At 40.8% G+C, this 27781-nt stretch overlaps 2 protein-coding genes across 5 annotated transcripts; one reads left to right on the forward strand and one right to left on the reverse strand.

Moving 5' to 3' along the window:
- Nucleotides 1-2766: 2766 nt before the first annotated feature.
- CCNJ (cyclin J) lies at nucleotides 2767-24149 on the reverse strand. Of its 4 annotated transcripts, none has more exons than XM_025880867.2 (6): nucleotides 23909-24149; nucleotides 23150-23259; nucleotides 15013-15223; nucleotides 6633-6932; nucleotides 6386-6509; nucleotides 2767-5823 (listed from the first exon to the last, which is right to left on the reverse strand). In XM_025880867.2, exons 2-6 carry the CDS (start codon nucleotides 23216-23218, stop codon nucleotides 5412-5414), a joined length of 1116 nt encoding a protein of 371 aa, XP_025736652.1. In that variant the 5' UTR covers nucleotides 23219-23259; nucleotides 23909-24149; the 3' UTR covers nucleotides 2767-5411. The 4 variants fall into 4 exon arrangements, with proteins under 4 accessions (XP_025736652.1, XP_073760499.1, XP_025736651.1 ...); XM_073904398.1 differs by having other exon boundaries at nucleotides 6386-6512; XM_025880866.2 differs by having other exon boundaries at nucleotides 6386-6545; nucleotides 23909-24143.
- On the forward strand, nucleotides 12981-13596 carry LOC112830772 (glycine cleavage system H protein, mitochondrial). The gene has a single exon (XM_025880868.2). The coding sequence runs from the start codon at nucleotides 13033-13035 to the stop codon at nucleotides 13552-13554; it is 522 nt and encodes a 173-aa protein (XP_025736653.1). The 5' UTR covers nucleotides 12981-13032; the 3' UTR covers nucleotides 13555-13596.
- Nucleotides 24150-27781: the final 3632 nt, after the last annotated feature.

Genomic DNA, 27781 nt, shown 5'->3' on the forward strand with positions numbered 1-27781 from the left:
GAGGGGCACCTTGCTGGCTCAGGCCATAGAGCATTCAATTCATAATCTCAGGGTTGTGAGTCTGAGCCCCACGTTGGGGATAGAGATTACTTAAAATAAAAAAAAAAGTGCAATACCCCAAATATACAAAAAACTCATAGAATTGACAATATGTAAATAACCTGAGGGGCCCCTGGGTGGCTCAGTTACTTGGGCATCTGACTCCTGATTTCGGCTCAGGTCATGATCTCAGGGTTGTGAGATTGAGCCCTGTGTCGGGCTCCGTGCTCAACCCTGAGTCTGCTGGAGATTCTCTCCCTCTCCCTCTGCTCCTCCCCACACTCGCACACAAGCACTCTCTAAAATGAGTGAATAAAACTAAAGAAAAAAAAAACACACAAAAAAAACACCATAAAAAATACCTGGTTAAAAATTGGGCTAAAGACTTTAAGATACCTCCCCAGATATACAGATGGCAAGTAAACATAAATGCAAACTATGCAATTATGTGGAGCATAAATGCAAATCAAAACAATGAGATACTATACACTACATACCCCTACACACACTACACACTTACAGAACAGCCAAAATCCCAAAACACTGACACCACCAAATGCTGATAAGGATGTGGAGCAACAGGAACTCCCATTTACTGCTGGTGCGAATGCAAATGTACTACCACTTTGGAAGATAGTTTGGTGGTTTCTTAGAAAATTAAACATACTCTTAGCCATACAACCCAGCAATCTCACTTCTTTGGTACTTACCCCAAAGAGCTGAAAACTGACATCCACAGTAAAACCTGCATACATGTTGATAGCAGTTTTATTCATAACTGTTGAAACTTGGAAGCAGCCAAGATGTCCTTCAGTAGGTGAATGGATAAATAAACTGTGATCCACCCAGACAATGGAATATTATTCAGCACTAAAAAGAGCTAACAAGTTGGGCGCCTGGGTGGCTCAGTTGGTTGGGCGACTGCCTTCAGCTCAGGTCACGATCCTGGAGTCCCAGGATCGAGTCCCGCATCGGGCTCCCTGCTCAGCAGGGAGTCTGCTTCTCCCTCTGACCCTTCCCCCTCTCATGCTCTCTCTCTCAAATAAATAAAATCTTTAAAAAAAAAAGAGCTAACAAGCTATAAAAAGACATGATGGAAATTTATACATATCACTAAGTGAAAGAAGCCAATCCGAAAAGGCTATGTACTATATGGCCCCAACTATATGACATTCTGGAAAAGGAGAAACTATGGAGAAAATAAAAAGATTAGTGGTCGCCAGGCGTTGGGGATGGGGGAAAGGGACAACATGGGGAGGGGTGAATAAACAGATTAGAGGATTTTTAGCAGTGAAAATACATAGTAGGATACCGTAATGATGGGTACATGCCATTATACTTTTGTCTAAACCCATAGAATGTCCACCACTAAGAGTGAACCATAATGTAAACTATGGACTTTGAGTGATTATGATGTGTTAAGTGTAGATTCATCAGTTGTAACAAATATACCACTCTGGGGCAGAACGTTGATAATGGGGGAGAATGTGCATGTGTGGGGTAGTGGGCACATGGGAAATCTCTGTACCTTCTGAATTTTGCTCTAAAAATTCTAAAACTGCTCTAAAAAAGTCTTTAAAGGGGCACCTGCTTGGCTTAGTCAGTTGGGCATCTGCCTTCGGCTTGGTCATGTTCCTGGGGTCCTGGGATTGAGCCCCGTGTCAGGCTCCCTGCTCCCTCTCATTTCTCTCTCTCCCTCTGTCCTTCTCCCTGCTTGTTCTCTCTCTCTCAAATAGATAAATACAATCTTTAAAGAAAAAAAGTCTTTAAAATAATAAAAAGAATGACAGTTGGCTAGGGATAGGGTAGCAGCCTACCCCTACTTTCCCATTGGAAAGCTGGAGCTTGGTCTTCATGCTTTCCACCTACTGTATTTTTTACTTTTTTTTTTTTAATCTAAGGGATTTTAAAATGGATGTTGGGTGATTCCTATATGAAGATAATATTAAACTGAGTTCCAGACTATACCACTGTAACTGCTCCAATGTGATAGTCGTTATCAAGCTAAATATAAGCTGCTTGAGGTTAGGGAGGTTGTCTTTCACCATGTGCTTGAGGACAAATGATGGATATAAAACTTGTTACATGGGGTTCAGAACTGCCTCCACGTAAAGCTACCTGCCCTGGTCTAGAATGCTTGTTTTCTTAAATTCAGCCTTAAAGAACGTTATATATTAACTGACTCGAGGTCTGTTGCTAAACCCTGACACTATGCCAGAGCAAGGGACAATACAGAGGACTAATTTTAAAAATGCTTCTTAGTACATTAGTAAGATGTTAAAATTTTACTCTTCAAAACAATTTCTATCTGCTGAGTTTTAAGTGGCAAACGATACATACACTTAGGTGAACAGACCATTCTCACTGTTGACCCTGCTTCCTCTCACACCCTTGACCATCTTGTGCCCCTACTCTTCTGAGATCAGACTTCAAATTTTCTGAAGTATGTGTTGTTTGATAAATCAGATGCTGCAATTGCTAATATACTGAATTTAAGCTCAAAAGGCCAGAAGCTGTGTCCAACATACTTTCGTGGGCTTTGATGCTCAGTATGAATACATAATCAATGGACAAGAGTTTCCTACCACTTCAGTTATACTCTACATCTGGATGGCTTTTAGTAAATATAATTAGGATTCCAACTCTGACTAATACGATGACATGGTTCACTGAAGCTACAAATATGTATCAAATATATTTAAACAAAACGCTAAAGCCATTTTACTGAAAACTAGTTTTATTTTAAAATTAAGTGCATAGCACTCATCTAATTCCATTGGTGTAGAATTTAGCACCATACTCACTATTTGCAATTAATGTCACAACACAGATACATTTTGGTTTGCAGTCTGTACTTGAGTAGTGTTTATTTAGTGGACTTTGGTAAAGCCCTTTATACATATCATTAATCTCTTCACAGTACACATTTAATGATGGTCCAGTAATCTCAAAAAAAAAAAGACCTACTTTAAAGACTAACCAATAAATTAAACAAAACAAAACCCACACAATTCCCCCCACCCCCATCCCGCAAGGCTAGCAGTTGTGAGCTATTATTTATATTGAAACTTAATGTTTTAAAAATAGTTCTGATTCTCCAACCACCCCATCCCACCCCACCCTGGGTATGCAGCAATAGTAACCAATTAATTATTTTATTCTACCCCCCCACAAAATTAATCCAGTGTTCTTTAGCTTTTTTAAATACAAACTGGGAAAGTGTTAACAAGCTTTTTAAAAAGGCATATTCTTCTATAACAAGAATGACATTTAAACCAATCAATAAAAGCATTTGACAAGACATTAAATTACCATAGGCACCGGTTGTTGTTTCAAGTTGGGATCTCTATCCCAATATCTTACATTCATAGCATTATTGAGGTAGTTAAAATACTGAAAATTGGACTCCAGGTGCTGGGTTCTGAATGTGAATGTGAAAGATATATTCTCTTTTGAACCCACTTTCCCCCAAATAATTCAAGCTCTCTTTGAGGTAAGAACTACCAAAATCCAATTAGCAGCCTTCTGTAAAAAGGAAAAGTGATGATACTTTCAGAAAAACAATTTTCAGGGTTGAAAACTGCCATGAGTGAGTGTTCTTACCTGAGTGGTTTTTTATCTACCAGACTAATAAATTCACATCATGCCCTATGTACTCTAATTATAAAAGTTACCATTCTTTTAAGGAGAGGACATTCTCTAGGAATTCACGCTGGCAGAAGCCACCCACCCACATTTATCCACTGGAGCCATCTGGATCAGTCCACTACTGCGTTGAGTCCCTTCCTTTCCTAACAAAAGCCATTGGCTTGATTACTGAGACTCCTGCTGCATACCCACAACATCTTTATAATAAGTTTGTCTTCAATGCATATTGTGGCAGTCACATAACTGCCATGCAGTTTCCCTTCTATTCAAGTGCTATCTTTAAAAAAACACAAACAAAAAGACACACCTCACTAATTTTTAAATCAGAAAGCTTCCCTCCACCAAATCTCTCTTCTCCCACAGATAAGAGCACAATGTATAGTTTCAGTTATTACAATGCTTTCTTTCTTTTTACTTTTTATTCCCCCCGAACTCTCTCCCCGCAATTGCCCTTGCTGTAATGATGACTTATTGCTGTTTAAAAACACTCATTACCGACACAGTGAAATGTCCCAGGGCCATTCTGGGGCCAATGTAATGCAAGTGGCTACTGCAATCTAGTATTGGGTTCCTTTGCTGATACGCAGACAGGCTTGGATTGCAAGGCTGCTTATAAAACTTGTCTTCCATGTGACAAAGTGCTGCTCTAGCACAACCTGAGAACTACCCTGGCCACATTCCACTTCAAAATAAACCTACAGGACTTCATTCTAGTACTGACATTTTACAGTTACGCCTTCCCTTGAAAAAACTTCAAATCTGAGTATAAATCATTGATTGCACTGAGAAATGCAAAACCTATATATGGATTATGAATGACAGGAACCACTTCATTCATTCTAAGCTACAATTAGGTTCTCAGTTGGAAACACATCCTAGCAAGAGTATTTTAACCTATGTTATAAAGGTAGTTCATACTATAACATTCCCAAAGCATGTTGCATTACAGTTAAGTGTTTCCAAGTAGTACAAATTCCCTGAGTTAAATGTGTTTTAATCCTAAAGATTTGAGGTTGATCACTTAGGGCAAAAAAACAAAAATTTATGACCATGATTTTAAGAGATCTACTCCACCCTTAATTTTAGTACATAAATCCAGATACCTATATATTGTGATAGGAAGTTATAAAGACTCATCTAAAAAAAAAATTTTTTTTTTTTACTGCACAGATTGGTAGAGCATAGCAATTCATGAGTTTAAACTCAGTCAAAAATTCATTTGTAGACCAAAAATGTAACTCAAAACTGCAGAATAAAAAAAAGGACCTCTTCAAAAATTAATACTGTAACTTTCCTTCATAAAAAGACCATTTGGCAAGTCCACAGATAAACATTAGTCTCTGACATATAAGCCAACACTAGGCCCAGAGCCCACCACAGGTCAAATCTCAAAATGGCGATTTAGAGTCTGTCCAAATTTTCTGTTGTATTGCATATTTTTGAAATATTTGGACCATCAGCCAGGGCTTGAAAGTTTTTGTCATATAGGGACGTGTTTTAACAGGATTTGATAGACATACTGTTAAAGTGTTTGCAGTGTTGGTTCAGTCCTCCCCGGTATTCGTGGTGCACTGAAAGGGATATTCTGTCTTCCTGATGCTGGTATCCGAAGCGTTCTGATGCAATCTGGATCCCTTTCCTTTTGAAGAGAACTTTACAAAAAGCCTGCCCCCAGAGCTTCAAGTCACAGAACAGTCTGGGTCAGGAATTACCTTCATGTAACATCACCTTTCAAAGCAGGGAGTGATGCAAGGGTAATGTTCGTTTATCTGATAACTCCGGTTATAAGAAACATTCAGACAGGGCTTAACTTCTACTGGTATTGCCAGGGACATCCCAACACCAGTCTGCACGTGCCCGAGGCCCTGCACACTGGTTTGGAAGCCAGCAGGACACGTCTGTAGTGTGTAAGACGAGGTGTGTGTGGTAGATCCAATCTGCGGGCAGCCTGGCTGTTCGGCTGCAGGATGGCGGTACTGCAGCGGGGTGTGGTGCGTCTGATGGAGATAGTGGGGCTGCTGAAAGTGAACTGGCCGCGAGGCCTGGGAGGCTGACTGCAGCACGCTCAGCTGCGCCGGCTGAGACCCCGCCTGGCCTCTCTGTTTGTTTGCCTCTTTCACATCGTTATCATGCGCGCTGTATGGAGAGAGAGAAAACTGTTAATAACGGTACTTCCACTCCTCAACAGCTGACTCCGCGGACGGGCCCACTGCCTACGCAGTAGTCACTGTAACCAGAATTCCGACAATGGTGAGATCTCTCTTGTATCCTTCTAAAAAGTTCCTTCCTTTGGCACAAACCTTGGGAACTCGCTGCTGGTAGCCTGGAGGCCCATTTCCTGCTTGGGAAATATATCCACAATAAGCACTTGAACACCTATGCCCCTTTGGTGACACCCTGGTGGCCCCACAATTCAAAGGCGTGGAAAGAAGGACCAGGGCAAGACCTGCCTGGAGTGATCTGGGTTACGGGCTCACTCACGTAAGAGCATACCGTGTACCCAGAATTGTGACGGCAGCAACAGCCTCTCCAGGAAACAGCCCAGGTACAGCCTCCTGCCAAGCACTGCTCACGGCAGCCAGCAACAGTCAGAGCCAGGGTCCTAAAAGCTCTGCGCTTGCGAGAAGTTGTTTGTAGGGCCCCTTATCCATGAAGAAAAATACTGAGAAATCACAAACACAAGATTAAGGAGGCTTACATCAATAGCCGTTCAATGCACTGCACTAAAAAATCCCAGGAGTAAGCAGTAAGACGATGCAGTCTTGTAGGCCACGTTGGAGAAAGACGAAGTATAATCCTTGAAGAAGCCACACATGCAGCAGCTACTAAAGAAGGTGCATAATTTAGAAAGGCATAATCTGTGGAGACATCAAAAATGAACTTAAGCAACAGAATACACAAGTCACCAGCTCACATGTCACCTACTGGCATCCACAATGACTCACCTTGCAAAGATACTTCCAGGAAATAATCTGCATACTTGGCCATGTAGAGTTTCGTTTTTTCCAAGCAAATCATCGGCCAGCCATCATGAAGATCTGTTTCGTGTACTGCTTCGGAGAGATAATACTCAATGAAATGGGCAGCTGTTGGAAGGCAGAGGTTCCACTGAAAGGTTTCTAATAATAACAGTTCCATATGTAGCAAATTTTGCTTTGTTAATACTAGATTCATATTAGTCATACAACCCAGGCTGTTGAGCTGTTCCAGCTTAGGCACACTATCTTCTTTTTCTTCAAATTTACCTTATAAGCAAAGGGGGGGGGGAGAAAGAGAGAGAGAGAGAGAGAGAGAGAGAGAGAAAGGTTACACAAGCGATCATTATAGGTCTAGTCACTTAAATGGGATTTGCTGTCTCACTGCAAAGATTTAGATGCAAAGGCATTCTTTCTCCTACCATGGGCAGATACAATTGTGCCAGAACTCTGGCTCTCATATTCTGCATGTTTTCTTTCCTCCTGCCTCCATCCCCTGCCCCTCACCCTCCTCTAAAAAAATGGAACATGTAAACATGCTGATCTATGTGACACTACATAATGAAAAGAGTCCTATGTGCCAATGAAAAAATAGCTCTCTCAGATCTCACCAGCCGAATATTTCCGGGAAATTTCTTTTGGGGAGGGGGAACAGGTAGTGGTCAGTGGAAGAAAATTAGTTTATTTTAGAATAGAAGAAAGTGTAGAGAATTTAATGTCTTAAGTTATCTGAAATGAGTAACTTCATTATCTGAAGTTATCTGAAAATACTGAGTTATCTGAAATCAAAAGTAGCTAAGCTTCAAGTGCTTCATCTTGGTGTATTTTTCAGAACAATCTCAATTCTAGAGAGACAGCAGGAGAAAAAAACTGGGTGAATATCTAATAAGCCTTCTCATTCCACAGAGAAACCTCCTCTTCAGAATTCAAAACAGAAACCTAGCTAAATCTGTTACCAAAAAAGGGAGGGGAGGATACTTTTTATCTACTTTTATATCCTCTTCCTGAAAGCAGAATAAAAGTAGACAATCAGATGGCTGGACTTCATTATTCTAAGGCATTAACTTCTTTTTAGGAAATACTCATCCACATGTACAGCTGAGAAATAGAATTCCCTCAGAATTCTAGCCCCAGAATAATGTTCCTATAGGTTTTGTACCATCTTATACTTTAATCTTAACTATACATAAATCATTCATTTTAGGTATCTCTAGAACTTATGGCTGGAGAAAATTCAAACTATCAAGTACCAGTATGGTTTTCCAGATGCAGCAATAGAACCAAAGAATTGTCTTCAAGTTTCTTTAGGTTCATTCCATAGTGGTCCATAGAGGAAGGGAAATTAACTAAAACCTTCTACCTTCTACTATTATGTTCTATTTTACCTTAAAGTTTAAAACAGTCATATCATATTGCAATTATTTCTAATTGTATGCAACACAATCATATAGATTTCTCACAACAGCTTTTATACTTGCTCAAAATTATAGTTGTTGGACTATGTTACATATTACTGTATAAAATTTTTTGTTTTACTATTTTGATAACTTTTTCAACATACTTGGTTTCCTTGGAAATCTTGTAATTTTATTTTATCCATTAAAAACATACTTTGGAGAAAAGCCAGAAAGACTGTCAAGCAGTAGAAACCAGGCAAGCTTCCCTGGGAAACTTCTCTTCCAGAAGGGCTGGGTTTGTATCACCCACCGGAGGTACTACAACAAACGGTAGTGGTCCTCAGGACAGATGTTCAATGTACTGGACCCAGTGGGCCTGCCTCAGGGCTGGGGAAAAAGCACTGCTGACTACTTGGGTCTTTGCTTGGAGAGTGGGAGGACTGGAGTAGGAAGCTGTGTCTCCTATGCCAGGCCAGTCAAAGCTCATGACTTGAAGAAGAGTCAGAGCCCAAAGAGAATTCCTCTCCTGCCTCAGAAATTCTGACCTTCGGGGCACCTGGGTGGCTCAGATGGTTGAGCGACTGCCTTCGGCTCAGGTCATGATCCCGGAGTCCCGGGATCGAGTCCCGCGTCGGGTTCGCCGCTCAGCAGGGAGTCTGCTTCTCCCTCTGACCCTCCCCCATCTCATGTGCTCTCTCTCTCATTCTCTCTCTCTCAAATGAATAAATAAAATCTTTTAAAAAAAAGTACACAATTCAGACTTTTAAAGAATCTAGATAACCCTTCCCAATTCAAATCACACAGAGAAAAATTTCCCAAGTTTTTCCGATATGATATACTTAAGTACAGCCAAATGCACTAACGTGGCCTTTAGGACATGGTCATCCAGCATCATCACTGCATAAAAATATAGGAAAGGAACCACTGCTCGCAGTGTCAGAGTGGAGAAGAGTGTCCTGGGAATTTAGTTCAGCTCCTCTGGATGAATCATGAAGGTACTTAAATAAGCACCCCGCCATTTGTGCAGCAGTAACACTAGCTGTATACTTCAAAGGAACATCGTAAAACTAATGTGTTTATTTATATCGTGCTTGAAGTTCTTTTGAAGAAACTAATACACCATAATTCACTGTTTAATTCAGGATCAAGAATGTTCCATATTATCTTCCTGAAACTTTCGACATTGAAAACAAAATTGTATATGATTAATTTCAAAGCTCAAAAAAACCAAGAAAGTGAGGTTGGCCAATTCATTTAAGGTCAAATAAGTTGAACCAAATAAAAAAATGGAAGCCAAAAGGGAAGACTTATGTTTGAATTCCCAAGTCTGTACTTCTAGATCAAAGTATTGCACTGGGTTATATGGGAACGACAACTATCAAAACAGACAAGATGTCAATATTATTAAACATCTACGTGGTTTCTGTATTTATAAAGTACTTGGCTGTTACAAGTGTGAAAGCCTTTGCAACTTGACATGTAGAGTTAAAAATAACCTTTAACTACATAAATAACCATACTTGGGATTTTATTCAGGCTTATGTTTTTTGGAACTTTTTCGTTATGTATAGTGATAGAAATACTCAGAATCACGAAAACTAAAGGATTTCAAAATGTGTGACAGTGTCAGTGAGTACCTGCATTCACATCCATAGTTTTTGTTGTGCTGAAAGCTATGGGCATGGGTATTTTAAATCTACTTATCTGTAATACCACATACAGATCACAGACATCAGTTTCTTCAATTGAAAGGAAATACCAGAAGCCATGTGATTATATTGATAAAGGCCTCAAACAGGAAATAAGGGCACAGGAAATTCACATCTGCTTCCCAGAAAATAAGGAATTAGACGCCACAGAAACAAAACATCAGACTTTCTTTCCTTTATAGGAAATGCTCAGATCAGCCATGGAAACCAGCACATTTTCAAAGCCAGCAGTGAACGGCAGGTATGTGGCAGAAGGGAAAGGATCAAGTGTCATACTGTAAGCTCTGCCGATCCACACTGGATTCTGTTAGTACTGAGTAGGAAAAAAGTCATCCTTAATATATACTAAAAATTTTCACAGATTTGTAAGACTACCAATCTAATGGAAAAACAGGTAAAGAACAGGAAAAGACAATTCACAGGGGGGAATAAAAGGTTCTATTCTTAAAAATTGGGATGTAAATCAAATCAACTATGAGAGAAAATTCTGACCTTTCAGTTAATAAAGTAAAAAGTCAACCCATTACTGGTAAGCAAGGAGAAACAAGCACTTATCACAATTTTTCTACTAACAGCCTATAATCTTACTTTGGCTTCATCTTGATTCTGAGATCATTCCCTGGTTACACAAATTATCAAAAGCCTCATCTCCAAGACTGCTTTCATGTTCTCCACAAATTCAGTGCTGATCACAGAAGCCAAGGGAGGCCAGGGTATACATGACAAAGAGTTGGAATTTCAAAATTTCCCAGGGTAATCAGACTTTTCTGGAAAGAGCCTGAATCTTTAGGGCTAGGGAGCCATATTAAAGATTACAGAACAGATTATGGAAGAATTAATCATTACAATGCTGACTTTTGTTTCAATTTCCTATGTGCTTTTTAAACATCTTACCCACTTGAGCCTCACAACAACTTTGTCAGTTAAATGTCTTTATTTTCATTTTTTTGGACAAGCAACTTCAGACTTAAGGGTTGTTGAAATTCATATTGCTGACAAGACATATAAACCTAGGAAATTCATCACTGTAATCCCTATCTAAAACACTGCATACCCCTCTCCAATCAGGGACAGTCTGTAGGTCCTTTCTTCCTACTGCCAACAGTGCAGACACAGGCAGCTGGGTATACATATTACCTGGAACTTACACCCTGTGCTCTAGCTTTGGCCAAACCAGAGACAGCCTCCCATCTTACTTAACAAGTGGAATCCAACTGCCACCCAGTCCTGTCAGCTGTAAGCTGCTCTTCACTTTTATACAACAGGCTGCCCATCCTAAAGCAGGTAACAGCTGGAGAAGGACAAAGTTCAATCATTCTGGGAGGAGAGAAGCATTACTTAAAGTTTATGAAACCTAACTGGAGAGCTGCCAAAGGTAAGAAGAGTGTAAGAATGTAAAAAATACTAGAATGTATTCCACAAATTAAAAACAGACATTAGATACTGAAAACAGGCTACTAGTTTATAAGCACCTTAAGTGCTTTTGTTGTAGTAAAGTTACAGAGCAGAGGCAGGAGAGATTGTAGCCAACTACTAAAAGTCAGCCTCTTTGATTCCTGACCCAAGCACAGAGCTGACAGCTTGAACTTTTTTTTTTTTTTAAAGAAAGATTTTATTTTTAAGTGATCTCTACACCCAACATGGGGCTTGAACTTACAACCCTGACAGCTTGAACTCTTGCCCACTACCTACCTGGAGGGGCTGAGACCCTGGGAGACACCTACCTCATACTCTTCCATTCTCCCGTGGGAAAGGAACAATGGAAAAACAATTCTCTCTCAGGGAAAGAGAGGGTAAGGGCTGTCAGTAGAACAAAAGAAGGAGGTATCTGACTCTTTCTTTCTTTTTTTTTTTTTTTTAAAGATTTTATTTATTTGAGAGAGAGAGAGAATGAGAGAGAAAGCACATGAGATGGGGGGAGGGTCAGAGGGAGAAACAGACCCCCGCCGAGCAGGGAGCCCGATGTGGGACTCGATCCGGAGACTCCAGGATCATGACCTGAGCCAAAGGCAGTCGCTTAACCAACTGAGCCACCCAGGCACCCCTGACTCTTTCAGTAACAGCTGATTAACAATTCATATTTGAACCACAGCAAATACAAATCCTAAAGCCTAGTTCCTGGAAAATGTGCAAAATCAACAATAAAATAAATTGATCATAATCTTAAACTAACAAGAATTAAAAAAAGAACAGTTGAAAACTCCATTCCAATCAACTTAAGATGGTGTGCAAATAAAGTATCCTTCCCCCAAACTGTACAAATTGCAGAAACTTGGCACCAATGCCAAGCACTGCATGGTGGCCAGAAATCTTACTAGATTATTTGACTAGAGTCCCCAGTGAACTTTGGCAATAACATGTGGTTTATGAGTATCTAGTTTAGCATCCCCTAATTCTTTGATAAGTTATCAGTAAGTAAACTTAAGTCACAAATGTAAGTCGGTCTATGAACACTACAACGTTCATAATTTCACAGTCCACCAGCAAGAATCTCCCACTTGGTCTGCACCACACTTTTAAAAATCTCAGGCATAGAGCAGACGGGACTTGGCAGTGGTAAAAGCACAGTGACGGCCAAAACAAGCAAAAATCATTTTTCATTAATGATCCGAAGTTTTTAAAATAACCTAACTTGTGTATGTGATTTCCAGTATCTCTCTTCTATAAACTGATCCTATTATAAACTAACATTTTGTAGGATAACAAGAAACCATTCCATTTGTGGATTCTCACACATCCGATATGTCAAGTGTGGGTTTTTCTAGTCCTATGCAAACTATGAAACCACAAAGGGCTTCACAGACAGTGATGAAACATATACAGAATTGTACTTGAGATTGCTTGTGAGAATGACACTCTGAATAAAGGTTACAGGTTAAATATAAATGCAAGTATTACCTCTCCAGCTTTCTGGGTAGAGGAGAGAAGAACAGGTGATGTGTCTGAATCTTAGAGGACAACAGATTAAAGGAGAAATATAGATTTTCAGGAAATAGATGGTATTCTAGTAAGACTTTGGCTCAAGGTGCATGGGAATAGGGTGGGAAGGTAAGACTGGAAAGGTGGCGGGGTCGAGACGAAAGGTTCTAAATGTTACATTAAGGAGTTTCTACCTTAACCCACAGGGAGTGGAAAGTCATTACTGGGGCTGTGTTTGTTTATATTCAGCCGGGTCCACAAAGGATTTGAAATAACTTCAAAAAAGACCTCGGCCGGCTGGGGTTCCCGAGTCCCTTGTACCGCGACCCCCGCACGTCTGTGAACATGGCGCTGCGAGCGGTGCGGAGCGTGCGGGCTGCGGCCTGCAGTCTGCGCGTCGCCTCCGCGCCCGCCGCACCGTGCCTGACGCGGCCCTGGGGGCTGAGGGCGGGCGCCGTCCGGACACTGCGCACGGGCTCCGCTCTGCTCTCCGTGCGTAAATTCACAGACAAACATGAATGGATAACAACAGAAAATGGTATTGGAACAGTGGGAATCAGCAATTTTGCACAGGAAGCTCTGGGAGATGTTGTTTACTGTAGTCTGCCTGAAGTTGGGACAAAACTGAACAAACAAGATGAGTTTGGTGCTTTGGAAAGTGTGAAAGCTGCTAGTGAACTCTATTCTCCTCTATCAGGAGAAGTAACTGAAATTAATGAAGCTCTTGCAGAAAATCCAGGACTTGTCAACAAATCTTGTTATGAAGATGGTTGGCTGATCAAGATAGCACTCAGTGATCCTTCAGAACTGGATGAATTAATGAGTGAAGAAGCATATGAGAAATACATAAAATCTATTGAGGAGTGAAAATGGAACCCCTAAATAAACTAGTATGAAACAACTTAAAAAAAAAAAGACCTCCAAGGAGACAAAAATCAGATCAAAGGAATAATAAGGGTAGAAAAAGAAATCTGGGGCGCCTGGGTGGCTCAGTTGGTTAAGCGACTGCCTTCGGCTCAGGTCATGATCCTGGAGTCCCGGGATCGAGTCCCGCATCGGGCTCCCTGCTCAGCGGGGAGTCTGCTTCTCCCTCTGACCCTCTTCCCTCTCGTGCTCTCTGTCATTCTCTCTCAAATAAATAAATAAAATTTTAAAAAAAAAGAAAAAGAAAAAGAAATCTGTACTAGAAATGATTACACAGGCCTGCATTTGGTTTTAGGTTTACTTGCAGTCAAAGAACAAAGTTGTTCTAGAAAGAACTCCGGTAGCAGGGTATAGGGGGAATGTTCCTTAGACAGCAGCCATACAAGATCCCAAACCCTCAAGTGGGGGTTAGAGATGAAGGCAGTAGGTATTTCTACATCCTACTTTAAAGTGGGCTTTACATTCCTATTGTAATGTCATAAATAATATAAAAAGTAATGAATTCAATTTCAATATTATATACAATCTTTTTCACATTACTAAAAGAAGAAAAACCCAATTTCAATTCCTTTACTCACCCTCTTTCTCTTTGGTCAAGGTACTAACAATGAAATGATTTATAGGAAGAAGCTAAAAGAAAGAGGCACCAAAAGACCCACCAGTACATTCTGCAGCAGGTAACAAATATGGTTTATTAGAGTCTACCTTGCAGCCGACCACGGAACTGTGCCTACTGCAGAAGCAAAGTCCTCCCCATTTGTAGCAGCAGCCTGTGAATCTTTAGTTCATTAAGCCAACTCATTATGTAGTCAGTAGAAGGTATTCTAACAATACAAGAGTACAGTATCTTTTAGACAGAGTTTCTCAACCTAGTTTCACTGATATTTTGGGCCAATAATTCTTTATTGAGGGCTGTCCTGTAAACTGTAGGTACTTAGTAGCATCCCAGACCTCTACTCACTAGATCCTAGCAGCATCCTCCCAGGTTGTGACAACAAACAAAACCGGCTTCACCCAAAGCCAACTATTTCTTTGGGGCACCGTTTTTCCCAGTTGAGAACTTTAAGGCAATGGTTCTCAACTGGAAAAGTACATCAGAATCACCTTTGGAACTCGAGCCCCATGATACAGATTCTGAGTCAGTAGACCTGGAGTGGCCTAGACTTTTGTAGCAGAATCTTCAGGATGTAGGGCTTAAGAACATGTTTTCAAAAGACTTCAGAGCCACTTTTTAATGTCTAGTTAAAAATTATTATGCCAAGAAGCACTTTCAACATAAACTTTCTGATATTAGTAAATTGGAATGAATGGAATTTGGTGATATTTCACTGAGCTCTACATAAATTTTCTTTATTATAAACAATGGAAATTTCCAGTCATATACATGAGATTCATACTTACTTGCTAAAAGCAGACAGGAAAGTGCAACTAAATGCAGCTGCTGGATAGAGATGTCATATCGATCCATAAATAAGTCCAGCAAATAGACAGCAAGATGGCGGGCAGAAGGGCAGAGGGTGAAGCGATTGCTCACAATGGCAATCAGGTCAGCAAAATACCTTCTGAGACTTAGTTGAGGGGACTGGCCTTTGTAGGAAGGCAACTTCAGCTCCTATATCAAGAGGAACAATATTTAGTCTAACAGAGCGTGTAGGAGTAGTACCTGCACAATGCAAAGACGCCCCCCCCCAATATTAGTGTTAACAAGGGCCTAAAACACTTTCCTTGAAAGAAACACAAACATGAAGAAGTTGATTGGAAGGATAATGAATAGTATTAAATAACAGCATTTGATTTAAAATTTAAAACCAGACTTTTCTCCTTCATTTTTAACCATCTCTGATGTGACAAATTGTGTTTCTTGCATTACAGAATGGATATATTCCAGCAAGATTTTTGTATCCTGTTTTCCCTATCAGGTGTTTTCCGAAAAACATCCTTATCAAAATCCCAACCACACAACACATACACACCCCTTCCAGAAAGCTCAAAGCTTTGGGTCAGAAGGTAACAGGGAAGTGAATCTGCTCCTGGTCACATGCTATACTATACTTGCAAAGGCATGGAAGGTGGAGACTAGTATTCATCCACTAGTATCTTCTCAGCATGCTTCCCTTTTAGCAGTTTTATGATGCTGTCCTTTGCCATTACCTTTTCATATATCTAAAATTTCTCCCCTCACTGCTGTTCAATCTCAGAATTGTATGAACCCATTTTTTTTTTAAGTTAGAAATTTTCTATAGTACTAAAGTATTTCCACAGCATAGAGAAAGACAGGTTCTAAATTGTTTCATGAGATCAGCATAATACTAAAACTAAACCCAACAGGTATCACAATAGCAGGAAATTACACAGGTATGACCCCAAAAGCACAGGCAAAAAAAGATAAATGAGACTTCATCAAAATTTACAACTTTTGTGTATCAAAGTTCACTCTTTTCAATAGAGGGATAAGGCAATCCACAGAATGGGAGAAAATATTTGCAAATCATATTCGGGCAAGAGGTTAATATCCAGATTATATAAAGAATTCTTTTATACATGCAATCCAACAACAAAAAAACAAATTACTTAAAAATGGGTAAAAGACTTGAAAAATAATTTCTCCAAAGATGATATATAAATGCCCAATAAACACATACAAAGATGCTCAACATTACTAATCATTAGGGAAATGCAAATCAAAACCATTATGAGATAACATTTCACACCCACTGGGATTGCTATTATCAAAAAAAAAAAAAAAAACACAACACAGGGACACCTGGGTGGCTCAGTTGGTTAAGCATCCGACTTAATTTTGGCTCAGGTCTGGGAGTCGTGAGATGGAGCTCTGCATTGTGCTCCATGCTGGGTGTGGAGCCTGTTTGAGATTCTTTCCCTCTCCCTCTAGCTCTCTCTTTCAACAAACAAAATAACCACAAAAACAGAAAACAAAATTAACAAGTGTTGATAGGAATGTGAAAAACTGGAAGCCTTGTGTAATGGTGGGAATATAAAATTGTACAGACACTGAACAATGGTATTGCAATTCCTCAAAAAAAATTAAACAAAGAATAACTATATGATCCAGCAATTCACTTTTAGGTATACACCAAGAAGAACTGAAGAAGGGACTCAGATATTTGTACATATATTGACAGCAGCATTATTCACAAAAGCCAAAAGGTGGAAACAATCCATCAACATATAAATGGATAAACAAAATGTATTTTAGTTTAAGAAGATGACAGGGTGCCTGGGTGGCTCAGTCGTTAAGCGTCTGCCTTCAGCTCAGGTCATGATCCCAGAGTCCTGGGATCGAGCCCCACATTGGGCTCCCTGCTCAGCGGGAAGCCTGCTTCTCCCTCTCCCACTCCCCCTGCTTGTGTTCCCTCTCTCGCTGTGTCTCTCTATGTCCAATAAATAAATAAAATCTTAAAAAAAAAAAAGAAGAAGAAAAAGTTCTGAAGATGGAGAGTGGTGAAAGTAGCAGAATGTAAATGTACCAAAAGTCACTGAACTGTACACTTAAGTATGGTTAAAGTTTTATGTTGTGGACATTTTACAATAAACACCAAAAACAGAAGTTATACATCTAACTTAATAAGGTATAAAACTTTAGATAAAATGTTAGCCAAGGTAATTTAATAGTATATCCAAAGAATATCATCAATTGTGGTACATCCTGGGAATTCAAAGATGGTTTGATATCAGGAAATCTACAACTATAAATCATAATTTAAAAATCACACATGAATATTCACAATCATCTTGATAGATGCCAAAATAGCATCTGGACAAAGGTGACCCTGGGAGAAATAATATCAGATGTATATTTCTTTGATGAAGGAAGGAAGGTAAAAAAAAAAAAAATCTCAAATTTAAGAGCCAGCATCTCACTTGGAGATAAAACAGTAGAAGGATTAGCATTCTAGTGCCTGCTATTGCAATATTACTTAACATTATTCTGTGAACACTAACTAATCCAAATAGAAAAAGGAAAGAAAAGGTTTAATGACTGGAAAAGGAGAATCAAAAGTCAATTATAGGAATAAAAATATTTTTTAGATGATAGAATTTATATCCAAGAAAACCAACAGAAAAAGTAAACAGTATTCAGTAAGATGGCTGTTTACAAAATTAATATTAAAAAAATCAATAGCCTGGGGCCTCCTTCAGCTCAGGTCATGATCCCAGGGTCCTGGGATGGAGCCCAGAAGGGAGCCTGCTTCTCCCTCTCCCTCTGCCTGCTGCTCTCCCAGCTTGTGCTCTGTCATATAAAATCTTAAAAACAAAAACAAAAAAAAACAATAGCCTATTTGTATATTAACTGGTTAGAAAATAGAAGATTCCATACAAACTAACTATAAAAATTAAAACACCTAGAAAAAATATTTATATTTCAGCACTCTATGAAGGTAACATTAAAATTCTAAAGGCGTATGGAAGACTTGCATACATGCAAAGACATTCCTTTTTCTTGGATAAAGAAATCGATTTGATAACAATGGCATTTCAAATCAGGAGAACAGATGAACGTAAAAGATGTTTCTGACACATAGGACAGAGTTAATTTCTCTATTATTTAGAGAAATCCTACACATACACATCGGTAAGAAAAAGGCAACATTTAGGGGCACCTGGGTGGCTCAGTCATTAAGGGTCTGCCTTCGGCTCAGGTCATGATCCCAGGGTCCTGGGATCGAGCCCCGCATCAGGCTCCCTGCTCTGCGGGAAGCCTGCTTCTCTCTCTCCCACTCCCTCTGCTTGTGTTCCCTCTCTCGCTGTGTCTCTGTCAAGTAAATAAATAAAATCTTAAAAAAAAAAAACACATTTATAAACAGTTTATTGGAAAATTAAATATGGCCAAAAACATATAAAAAGATGGCTATTCTCATTCAAAACTAAAGAATTACGTAGTTTTTCACTTCCCAGATTATATTTTATTAACTTTCCCTTATGCTATCAAGAGTGGAAACAGGAACTACCATGTATTTAATAGGTCAGGTTGACAACTGACATAACCTTTTGGAGGGAAATTAGGTAATATAAATTTTTTAAAATGCAGACTGCAAATACCTTTCAACCTAGCAATTTACCCTACATATAAGAAGGTCCTTTGCAACATCGTTTTTATAGCAAAATAGTGGGAAAAGCTTGATATCCAAAAATCTAGATGAATCTACAGAGATTTATTGCTGAGTGTATACAGCCAATCCCAGGTCACATACTCGTAATTCCAGATACATAACATTCTTAAAAGGACAAAATTACAGACATGAAGGACAAATTAGTGGTTGCCAGGGGTTAAGGGGGAGAATAAGGGTGGGAGAGAAGAGGGTGTGGCTACAAATCATAAGAGATTCTTGTGGTGATAAAAAAATATTCTTTATCTTGACTATATCAATATTAATATCCTGGTTGTGAAAACTGTACTAAAGTTCTGTAGATGTACCACTGAGGGAAACTGGGTAAAGGATAGAGAGGATCTCTCTGTATCATTTCTTACAACTGTATGTAAATCTACAATTATCTCAAAAAAAAAAAAAGTACAATAAAAAAAAGCTTGGCATTCCTCAACCGGGGACTGATAAACCATAGGACATCAACTCAATGTGGACATTAAAATAAAGGGCAGTTGATCCAAATGTGTTGATACAGAAAAAAACATAAACAGAATGAGCTGAATGATGTTGGGGTGGAAGGATGGTACAGAACAGCAAATATATATTCTGACCTCTTGTATCAACAACAAAAAAATATTTGCATATATACTAATTTATTGGATATCTTTTCAGGAAAAAAACAATGGTGGTAACCTTAGGGGATCAGGGAACAGTGAGGGTTGGGGAAAGCTCATTTTAAACCTTATACTAACTGAATTTTTTTTAACCCTATGCATGTATCACTTAAAATTTCTAAAAAATATTAATAAGAGTTACTTGGTAGATAGACTAATAGGCCATTTCAAATTTTTGTACATATGAGAAAAGCATAAACAAATGCTATGTAGGAAAAAACCACTGACTTAGGCTTGCTTGGTTCTTTGAAAAGAAAAAAAATATTAACTTCCCAAATAAAAGGAACATGCCGATTTCTCATGCAGCCCCCAGGATCTCCTCTTTCACCATTTCTGTAGATCTTTAGAATGGTGTAAATGAGTTACAATTTTAAACTTCACTTTTCTTTGCTGTCATCACATGACATTTATTGAGCATCTCTTATGTAGCAGATCCTGTGTTAAACCCAGGGATAAAAGCTGGAAAACAGTCTCAAGCCTCTCTTGAGCAGGTAAACCAAAACACAGAGATGATTAGGATACAATATAGTAACCACAGGGTATTACAGGAACGCTGAGATGGAAGATCTAACCCAGCTCAGGGGATGGAGTGCTGGGAAAAAACAAAGTCAGGTTAGGCTTTCTTTAAGAGAGGCCTGAACAAGGTGTTAAAACTCATTGGGAAACACAGCTGGAGAACACTGTATTTGGTGAACTTTATTTTTCACTATATTAACTTTATTAAATGTGGACAAAACAAAGGCAAGAACACCAAAGACCAACAGGAGATTTTTAACTAATACATTCTCTTTATGTCATTTTAAATGGTAAAGTACAAGTGCTTACCAGAGTGGCTGTCAGATTTAGTTCTCCTTGCCCAGGTACTGCCTGCAGTTAGGCAAGCATGAGAAAATAACCTGTGCTTCTCTCAGCTTACAAGGTTTTTCTAATATCTATTCCTGATCCTCCAGAATTTTACACTCTTCTTCCTCTCTGCTTCTCGGAATCCCATAGGACCAAAGCACTGAGACCTGGACTTGTCATCTCCATCTCCAGTCTCAAGTACTAGTCAGCTCCCCACTCCAAACGCCATCCCTTTCCCAGAACAGATTCCTGTCCAGCCAGGATGGAAATAAAGGCATAGAAGGAATACTCACAAATGTAAATACAACTCTGTGGGATATTTTCTGAATGTTTCTCACAAGCTAGAATTGTTCACATCTGTCACAAAGACTCCTGAAAATACTTCCCAAGCATCCTAAGGCACTAGTGTATACAGCAAAACAATGAGAAGACAGAGAAGACATAGGTGTAAGAAGACAGTTGCTTTGTAGGGGTTTTTTGGGGGGAGTGTAATTATATTTTACAAAAACAATACATCTGGTTTTTGGGGTTGAAGAGAATTTCCATTTGTTGTCATTTTTACCCTTCTCTAGTAGATACAATGCTGGTCCAATTATTTCTCTATACACCTTGGATCTAAACACAGAATACCTTCCATAGTGTCTGAATGGCACCTGCCCAAAGGAAGACCTAAATTTGGATGCTTTGAGTTATAGGAGATTAGATTACGTAAAGGAGATTAGATTACGTAAAGGCAGATTATGCCTGTCTCATTCACTATTTCCATTTTAATACCTGGCATAGCACCTTGTACACTGCAGGTACTCATATATGTTGAATAAATAAGCATATGACTATCCAACTAAATCACCCAATTAACAGCTTGGAATTAACATGTATTTTTTTTTTTAATTGGAAAAGTTCATTTTAACTTTCCTTGACTTCAATGTACTACAACCAGGGTTCTTTCCAGTTCTACGATGCTCAAGTTTACTGATTAACATAAATTATTCAAAAAAGTGTGGCCTTTGTGTCAAATGTGGCTTACACAGTGCTTAAAGATAAAATAAAGACAACCCAGGGTAGCATGCCACAGGTAGCCCAAGGTAATTTTCAGTGCCGTTCCCTCAGACCCTGTGCTAGCTCATCCTCTTGATAGTTCGTAAGCAACTTTAGTACAGGGTCGTGTCTTATTCCTTCAATCCTCCCCAGAGCCTAATACACAAAAAGTATTCAACAAGTCTGTGGGGGGAAAAAAAAAATCCACTTCCAACCTCAACTGACAAAATTAATTCAGGAAATCATTCAGGATTAAAATTACACATAAAATAATTGATCAGATCGTGCCCCACATCGGGCTCCCTGCTCAGCGGGAAGCCTGCTTCTCCCTCTCCCACTCTCCCAGCTTGTGTTCTCTCTCTCGCTATCCCTCTCTCTGTCAAATAAATAAAATCTTTAAAAATAATAATAATAATAATTGAAAACCATGGAAGTCCATTAAGAAAAATCTTTTGAGGGGCCCCTGGGTGGCTCAGTCTGCCTTCAGCTCAGGTCACGATCTAGGGGTTCTGGGATGGAGCCCCACATCGGGCTCCCTGCTCAGTGGAGTCTGCCTCTCCCTCTCCCCCACCCCTGCTCCTCCTCTCTCTCACTCACTTTCTCAAATAAATAAAATCTTTTAAAAAATTAAATAAAATAAAACTAAAAGACCACATCTTTAAAAAAAGTATATGGACAATTTTCAAAGTGGAAAACCTGAAACTCTCTTCCTAACATTCCAGAGAACTATTCCACAGTTGAGACTTTTTTGTGATAGGAAAAACCTCTTAGGGGGCTGAGGTGTATTTAGGCCATCTAAGAGGCTGAATGTCAGAATTAATAAGTAGCATTTAGAAATCTCAAACCTTAGAAAAGGGTACAGTTGGAACAATTAAAGTCAGAATTAGGTTTTCTAATCTAGTTAACCTGGCATAAAAAAAAAAAAAATCAAGATACCAGTTCATTATCATCCCAGGATCTCCCAACTCCAACAGACAGCATCCCTTTTATTAAAGAGTCAGTGCTTTGCTTCTCTCTCATTTCCTATACATAACAAATGGCTATCTCCATCCTTGGTGAAAATGAGTCAAGTTAGGGATAGTTTTGATCTGGTCTCTCTTCTGGTTATCAAAGAGGCAGAGATAAATCCTTAAGCTGAGATGTGACAGAGTAAAATTGTTACTTAAGAGCAACAATACGCAGACTTTGCATTGTGCCAGAAAATTGAATTCTCCCTACCAACATCTATTAAATATATTAAGTGTACTTTCTGCCTTACATTAGCTGGAAGCAGCAGTTAATTCCTACCTTAAGGCATTGTGAACAGCCCGCAAATCTGAGGGTCTCAGGGAAAATAAGTTATGGCTTAGTGCTCCTATATACGAAGCCCTGTTCTAAAGCACATGTACAGTATCAGCTCATTAATCGCACAATCCCCGCCCCCACAAGGCACGTTCCATTATTATTATTCATTCTACAGATGAGGAAATTGGGAAACAGGAAAATTAAGTAACTTGTCCAAAGTCTGACTTACAGCAAGTTAGTGGACAGGCTGATGTACCGATGTGACATAACAGCCTAATTCAACAGCAACTACAGAACAAGGAGGGCTACTCTGCCCAAGAGAAAGGCAGCACACACATCTGTTTAAAACACAGTATCAAAGTCATGTTCCACCCTCCCTCTCCCAAATGCCGCGCCCCACCCCCTTCCTCATTTAAGTTGCAGGTTCTTCTGATACATCCAGAGGAAGAAACTAAGAAGTTAATTAACCTCGAGGAAATAAGCAAACGCGCCCTTTCTGGTCTGGAAACTAGCGACCGCACTTCCCAGGGAGCTGCGATTTATACAAACCGACACAAAACACTGTAAGGAAAAGTGCGGGATCGGGGTTACCTTGTATCGAAGCGCTTGATGAATGTCTGCGGCCAGCTGTCCCCGCCACCACTGTCCCTCCAGCTCCATGGGACCGGGCGGCGCGCCTGGCCAGACGCGGCAACTTCAGTCTGTAAGACACACCCCAGACGCGGTCACGGCCAGCACCCTCCACACGACCCTCCGCACCCCCTCCCCGAGGGGTGTGACCTCAGGCCACCCTGGGTGGCTGTTCCTCTTCACCCAACTCGACCTAAAGCTAGCACCGATGCAAACCAATTCCCCGACACCACGCATAAGGCCCCGGTCAGGAGGAACGGGCTCACGCTGAGAACTGCCGGCCTGGGCGCCGGGCAAAAGGGTCCAACTTGAGCCCGAGTTCCCAAGGCGCGGCCCCGGCTGGGCGCACGGGAAGCTGGAGGCGGAGGCCGGGCTGAGGGCTCCCCGCGTCCCGGGTTCGAATTCTCCCGTCGGCCCCGGGGAGCCGAGAGACTGACACCAGTCGCAGACCCCCTAAGGAGAAAACCTCCCGCGGACACACCGACGGACGAAAGCCCGCCTGGCTCCGGGTCCCGGCTGCAGGCGCCCGGGCGCTCGTCCCTCCCGGGGGGCCTCCCCGCGGTCCCGCCGGGGCCGGCGCACACCCAGGCCGCCGCCTCCTCGTCCGGAGCAGCGCAGGGGATCGCGCGGCCCCAGAAAGGCGAACAAAAGGCCGGCCGGGCGGGTCCGGTGTCCCGCGCCCAGCACAGGCCTGCCGGTCCCCACGGCGGCCTCCCTTACCCGGAACCGCGGCCCTCACAGCCCCAGCCCCGCCGGCGTGCCTGGAACGCCGGCCCCGCTCATGATGCGGACAGTCGGCCGCGAAGCGCCGGCCTCAACTCCGGCCCAGCGCCGGGGCGCTCGCACCGCCCATTGTTAAAGGACCGGCAGGCGGCTCCGCGTACAAAGCCAGCGCGGGGGCACATGCGGCCCCGCTGCTGCCAATCTCGTCTCGCGATACAGCCGGGTCACCCTGAACCGTCCAATCGGCGGCCGGGCCGGGCCCAGGTGCAGCGGTCGGCGGCGGCTCGGCGGCCGCGGCCGGGACCCGGTAGCAGCTACGCGCGCCGCTTCGGCGCGATCCGGTGCTTGGCGTTGCCCGACAGCTCCGCCACCACCTACCGGGAAGCCGGCCCGAGGGGCGGGCAGAGGTCGGAGGAGGGCGCCAGAGAAATTACAACGTTGATCATCATTCCGCGGACCAATCTGGTCATGCCACTCACCTGCTGAGAAGCTTCGATGGCTCCCGATGCCCGCAGAGGAAAGTTCTGAAGCCTCAGTTTGGCGTTTAAAACCCTTTACAGTGTGGATTGAGTCTGCTTTATCTCACATCACAACAGCGCCGTATACATCCTAGGGGCTGCTCAGTGGGATTATTAATCCCTCCACAAATGCTTTAGCCGTTTCTGAAGCTCCTAAATGGGCTTGCTCTTTGAAATTCTGCTGTCTCTTAAGTTCCACCTCAAAACCTATTCCTGCTTCTAGAAACGTAATTTATCATTCCCCCTCTTTATTTCCTTTGTTTTAGAGATCCCCAAGAGCTTTGAGTAGAGATTACCTTTAGTAACCTAGTTTGTCAAATCCAAAGTGGATGTAATTTGCCATCTGTGGTCTTAAATCAGAAAACTACAAAACTGTGGAAACACTCCAACATCAAGTAAGGTGATGTGGAACCTGGAATATGATTCGCAGAAATCTAATCAGTTGTATTTTAACCTTTTTGGTGGAATATCACAACAGAAGTGCATGGTCAACCCGGGACAGTGATGCTCGCTTTCTGAGAATATGGATCAACCTCATTTAGTATTAAAAAATGAATCGGCTCAGTTGGTTAAGCGACTGACTTCGGCTCAGGTCATGATCCTGGAGTCCCGGGATCGAGTCCCGGGATCGAGTCCCACATCGGTCTCCCTGCTCAGCAGGGAGTCTGCTTCTCCCTCTGACCCTCTTCCCTCTTGTGCTATCTCCCATTCTCTCTCAAATAAATAAAATCTTTAAAAAAAAATGAATCATGGAAACTCCCCCCTTTTACTTAGAATTCTTTGTCCCAAAAGAGGCATGATAAAGAGCTACTATGAAGTGATGAATGTATGTTACATAAATCAGTTTTATTATCACAATGACATCTTGATATATTTGAAGAACAGCTGCAGATATGTATGTGAGACAATGTTAAGCCCGGGAGAGCAGGGCTACAGGAACTAATGGCAAGACAAGGAAAATTCAGAAGCAGAGCTAGGCAGAACCCAGCCTAACCCAGCGTTGTCCAGGGAGAGGCTGCCCAGGCCTATCTCAATTGCAGGGTTTCCCTAGAGAGGAGAGGAACACATCCAGACCAAAACCTCCGTGCCATTTATAATGGCGTTTAAATAGTACCTACCTCCTTAGGTTCTAATTTCATGTGCACTAAGCAACTTTATGACAATAATTTGGCATCCCAATAACTTAAATGTGCAGGGTCTAGTTAAGAACCCTTTCAGAAAAATAGGTCACAGACTGTAATCATCAGTATAATAAGTAGGTTGTCTCTCATGGTTTACTTTGAAGATGTTATTTACTGGGAGATATTTGTTCACAAAGAATTCTCAGATTTTCTGGATTTGCCTATGATGAAAGGACCTTAATGTTCATTCATTTTATAAATTTGTGTGTGGGTATATATACACTTCATATATATATGAATTTGCCCTAGTATGTCTTAGATTATAAATCCCTAAAGTGTAAAACTCAGGTTTATTATGATTTCCTCATTAATTCCTTTTGGGCAAGCTGGACACAATTAGGTATTTACTTAATTCCTTAATGAAGTCTGGTTTCATAGAGTTTATATTCTAATGGGGAGAGAGAAACAGAATAAGTCAGCAACAACAAAAAGTCACATGGTGACAAGTGCTGTGAAGAAAAATAAACAGAAATAGAGAATAGAAAGTGACAGTGAGCAGACATTGTTTCACCATAAAGTGAGGTGTGCAAAGGCCTGAGGGAAGTGAGGAAGCATGCAGATATCTGGTGGCTGAGTGTTGCAGGCAGAGGGAACAGCAAATTCAATGACCCTAAGGAGAAGGCATGTTTGGAATGAACATGGAGGTCAGTGTCTGCCTGGAGTGAAGACATTAGGAAGCACTTGGAGGTCTTGGAATCAGCAGCTGGCAAAGGTATGAAAGGACGGAAGTAAAAAAAAGAACTTTAAAACAATGAGCAGAGTAGAGAACTCGCAAAGGGTCCATTGTGCCTGCTGCATAAAGCACAAAATGGATTAGGCAAAAGATGAGGGCAGGACCAGATTCTCTGGAAAGCTTTTTAAAACTCATGAACTTTAGGCAGTGAAAAGCAACTGATGTTAAATTGTTTAAATTTTTTTTTTTTAATGAATGCATGCAAAAGGTAATACATTCAAACTGAAAACTGTATACTGTGACTGGCAAATCTCCCTCTCTCCTCGAATCTCAGTTCTTCTTATAGGCAACATTAATACCATTTTCTTTTGTACCCTTCTAGGGATATCCAGGTACTTAAAACCATGCATATGCATAATGCATGCCTCATTTTGTGCACAAATAATCACACTCTACACTCTCTGTTGTGTACCTGGTTTTGTCATACCATATATTCTGGTGAACATTCAATAATAGAACATCCAGGATTCCTTTCAATGGCTACATTGTATTCCACTGGATGCAAAGGACTAGAAGCCAGAAGCCCTGAGCTCTGGTTCTCAGTTCTTGATTTATTGCTTCCAGTTAAGAGTACTGGTATTTTATCTCCTCTGAGACTCAGGTTCCTATCTATAAAGTGAACTAGATGATGGCTGAGATTGCTTCTGACTTCAACATTTTAGGTTCTTTGCTCTTGCCACACACATGACAAAGGCTTCTGTGGGGAAAGAGACCCGACACTAGCCATAAAGCTCTGATCGTTATCCAGTTTTAAAGGCTTTAAATTTAAAGTGTATCCTGGCAATTCATGTCTGTACACCCATTAAAAGTCAAATATTTCTAAAAGGCATATAATGGAAAGCAACCATTCCTTGTTCCACTTCCTCCTCACTCCCAATTCCCATTCCAAAAGGTAACCACTTTGATCTCTTTCAGCTATTTCTTACGGTGTTTGCTATCATCTTTCAAACTGTCATGTTTATATTAGGATTTCAATTTGTCATTTTTAGATATATTTACATATTGTCCTGGTAAATAAAGATTTAGATGCCATACGTTACCTTTCACACACACATTTCCCCCTTCCTCCATCTCCCCAGTATATAATTTTAAGATATTTTTGATTACATCCACTTTCAGTTGCTTTCATTGTTATGACTACACAAACATGTTCACTGTTGAGCCACATGGTGTCCTATAATTATACTTTCCTTTTCGTTTTCCTGGACTTTTTTTCCTTAGCTTTCTTCAAGCCTGTATCTTAAGTTTTCTACATTCTCCAATAGCTCTGTAAAATGTCTCCATTCAGCTTTCAAAATAGTCAAACCTTCAGATAATTTATTGCTTTTATCTTTCTGCTCTTGATTTATCCTCCTGGACCCACCTACCCTGACACTCCAGCTCCAATATTGATGGCGTCTCTCTAGAGCTCTATCTAGCTGCCTATCCTGGGATAGAT

The sequence above is a fragment of the Callorhinus ursinus genome, unplaced genomic scaffold, assembly GCF_003265705.2.
Source record: "Callorhinus ursinus isolate GAN/ISIS: 27379988/994484 unplaced genomic scaffold, GSC_fseal_2.0 scaffold20, whole genome shotgun sequence".
NCBI lineage: Eukaryota > Metazoa > Chordata > Mammalia > Carnivora > Otariidae > Callorhinus > Callorhinus ursinus.